This window comes from Cyprinodon variegatus, unplaced genomic scaffold (genome assembly GCF_000732505.1).
Source record: "Cyprinodon variegatus isolate N-32 unplaced genomic scaffold, C_variegatus-1.0 Scaffold100, whole genome shotgun sequence".
Classification (NCBI taxonomy): Eukaryota; Metazoa; Chordata; class Actinopteri; order Cyprinodontiformes; family Cyprinodontidae; genus Cyprinodon; species Cyprinodon variegatus.
This window is the reverse complement of record NW_015150553.1, coordinates 614,199-616,301: the sequence shown is the minus strand read 5'-3', so window position 1 is coordinate 616,301 and position 2,103 is coordinate 614,199. Positions and strand designations below refer to the sequence as shown.

The 2,103-nt window shown below is 34.1% G+C and overlaps 1 protein-coding gene across 1 annotated transcript in view; it reads left to right on the top strand.

Annotated features, from left to right (window-relative positions):
• Positions 1-2,103, top strand: part of egflam (EGF-like, fibronectin type III and laminin G domains) — a 42,286-nt gene that overhangs the window by 26,054 nt on the left and 14,129 nt on the right. The window contains exons 8-10 of the mRNA XM_015374275.1: positions 798-910; positions 1,027-1,268; positions 1,763-1,947. Coding sequence (XP_015229761.1) covers positions 798-910; positions 1,027-1,268; positions 1,763-1,947 — 540 coding nt within the window. The remainder of the gene's footprint in view (positions 1-797; positions 911-1,026; positions 1,269-1,762; positions 1,948-2,103) is intronic.

The window sequence follows — 2,103 nt, the reverse complement described above, 5'->3', positions numbered from 1 at the left end:
AAATGTCTGTGCACGCCTCTGTATACAATACACTTAATTACACTGCACACTGGAAGTTGTTTACCATTCAGGATAATTTGATTAACACACTGCTAATTAAGATGGATGAAGAGGCAGTGCAGAAAGGAGGCAGTGGGGTATTATGTTTGAGGAAACAAAGGCTTCCTAGAATAAGATCTGCAAGACGATACATATAGAGTTGTACAGGCTTGCTTCCATTCGGATTTGTTTTGTAGAGTTTGTTTGAAAAAAAAAAAAGAATTTTTTTAACACTTTCAGGAAACTTAGCAATTAACACAAGATATTAGCAAAAAGGGAGTTGTAAAAATTTTTTTCATGCAGAACTGTGCAAAACAGATTTCATCATATCATCCTCAGAACTGTTTTTTTGTTTAAAAAATTATTACTCAACTAAGATTTTCAGGCATTTAATTATTTTATTGAATCTTAACTACAATCTTTTTATTAGAACATTATGAATAGTTTCACTTAAATTATTTCATCCAATCTAAACGGCTCCCTAACCATGTCATGCTTAGATGAACTAGGAATGTCTCTGGCTGAAAAAGTTGCAAAGAAAAATTTTTTTCTTTTGCAGTTAGTTGCAAATGCACATTGTAATCTAGTATTTTTACATACCTCTACAAAAAAAGACTAATATTTCACATAAGAGTTTTTTGTTTTTATTTAAAAAAGATGAGCAATTTAATTTTCTATCTCTCTCTTTCTCTGTATGAATGTTTTATTGTTGTTCTTTTGAATATGATTCTCTAATTGTCGCCTCATGGTTGTGGCAGGTCCAATGGATGTGGGAAGTGGTGATTTGGGGCTTTACAGCACAGATTCCAGATTTAAAGATGAAGATGGATTTGACATTGATGACTCAGATTATGATGTCTTTATTGAAGAGGTAGGTCTTACATGTTCAATTCCAATGTGATACTAAATACTGAATGCCTGAGAAAAATATCTAACTTAAACTGCAATGTTTAAATTCGTCTTATACTTAACCTGTTTATGTCGTAGTTGAAGCCATTTCCAGGTATCACTGAGAACAACAGGAAATCCCAACTGCGCTCACACCCCGGACCACCATCTGGACGCAATGTTATTTACCGCATGAACACCAACGTCCCTCCAAATGTCACTGATAAACCAGTTACTACGACAACCTCCTCCATACTTTTAGACTTCACAGATCTGGCTTTGGCGTCAGAGCCCAGTAACACTGCTGACACCCCAACCATTGCCCTACCTACCACCACGAGGTAATATGGGTTCAGATAAAGTGAATTACTTGTTTATATTATTTTACTTTGTAGTCTGGAACAATCACAGGTGAAGGGGATAAGGCATATATTTTAAATAACAAATTAAGAACAAAGAATTTTAATTTGTAGACTCTAAGTCAAAGTTTGAAACTTTTTTGTGTGCAGAACTTATTTTATGTGCATAGCAATTGATTTTTTAAAATATTTTTAACATTTATTTATTTACTACTGATATGCTGTGAATTTTTCCACTTATGGACTAATAAAGCATTTATTGTTCTATTCTACCAATTCTATTCTGTTCTTATTTCCTTGTTTACTGATGGACAAGCACATTTATTTTTATGAGAAAAAGTGGTGCTTTGACTGTTGTTGCTAACTTTTTTATATATATTTATATATATATATTTTTATATAATTTTTTTTTGCTTTACATTTTGATTTAAATGGTGACTGAAACTTTATCTTTCTCATCTTTGAATTTCCATCAGCTCACCATTGCCCACCACTTCTGTTCCTACTATCTCACGCTGGCAAGGTGAGATACCTCGTGTGAATGACTTGACTTGTGGAGATACTGTGTGTCCACCTGACAGTTTCTGCCTCACTGATTATGAGAGTGGAGGTTCGCGCTGCCACTGTAACCTTGGACGCAGAGGCGACACTTGCTCTGAGGGTGAGATACTGAATGGCGAAATATATGATTTCCTTTATTTTCACTTTCTATTTGAGACTGAAACCTCTGTTTCATTCTTATTTTGTTAGTGCTTTTGAAACCAAAATATTCACAGGCAGTTTATAAAAAGACTTAGGGCCGGATTTATCAAGATCC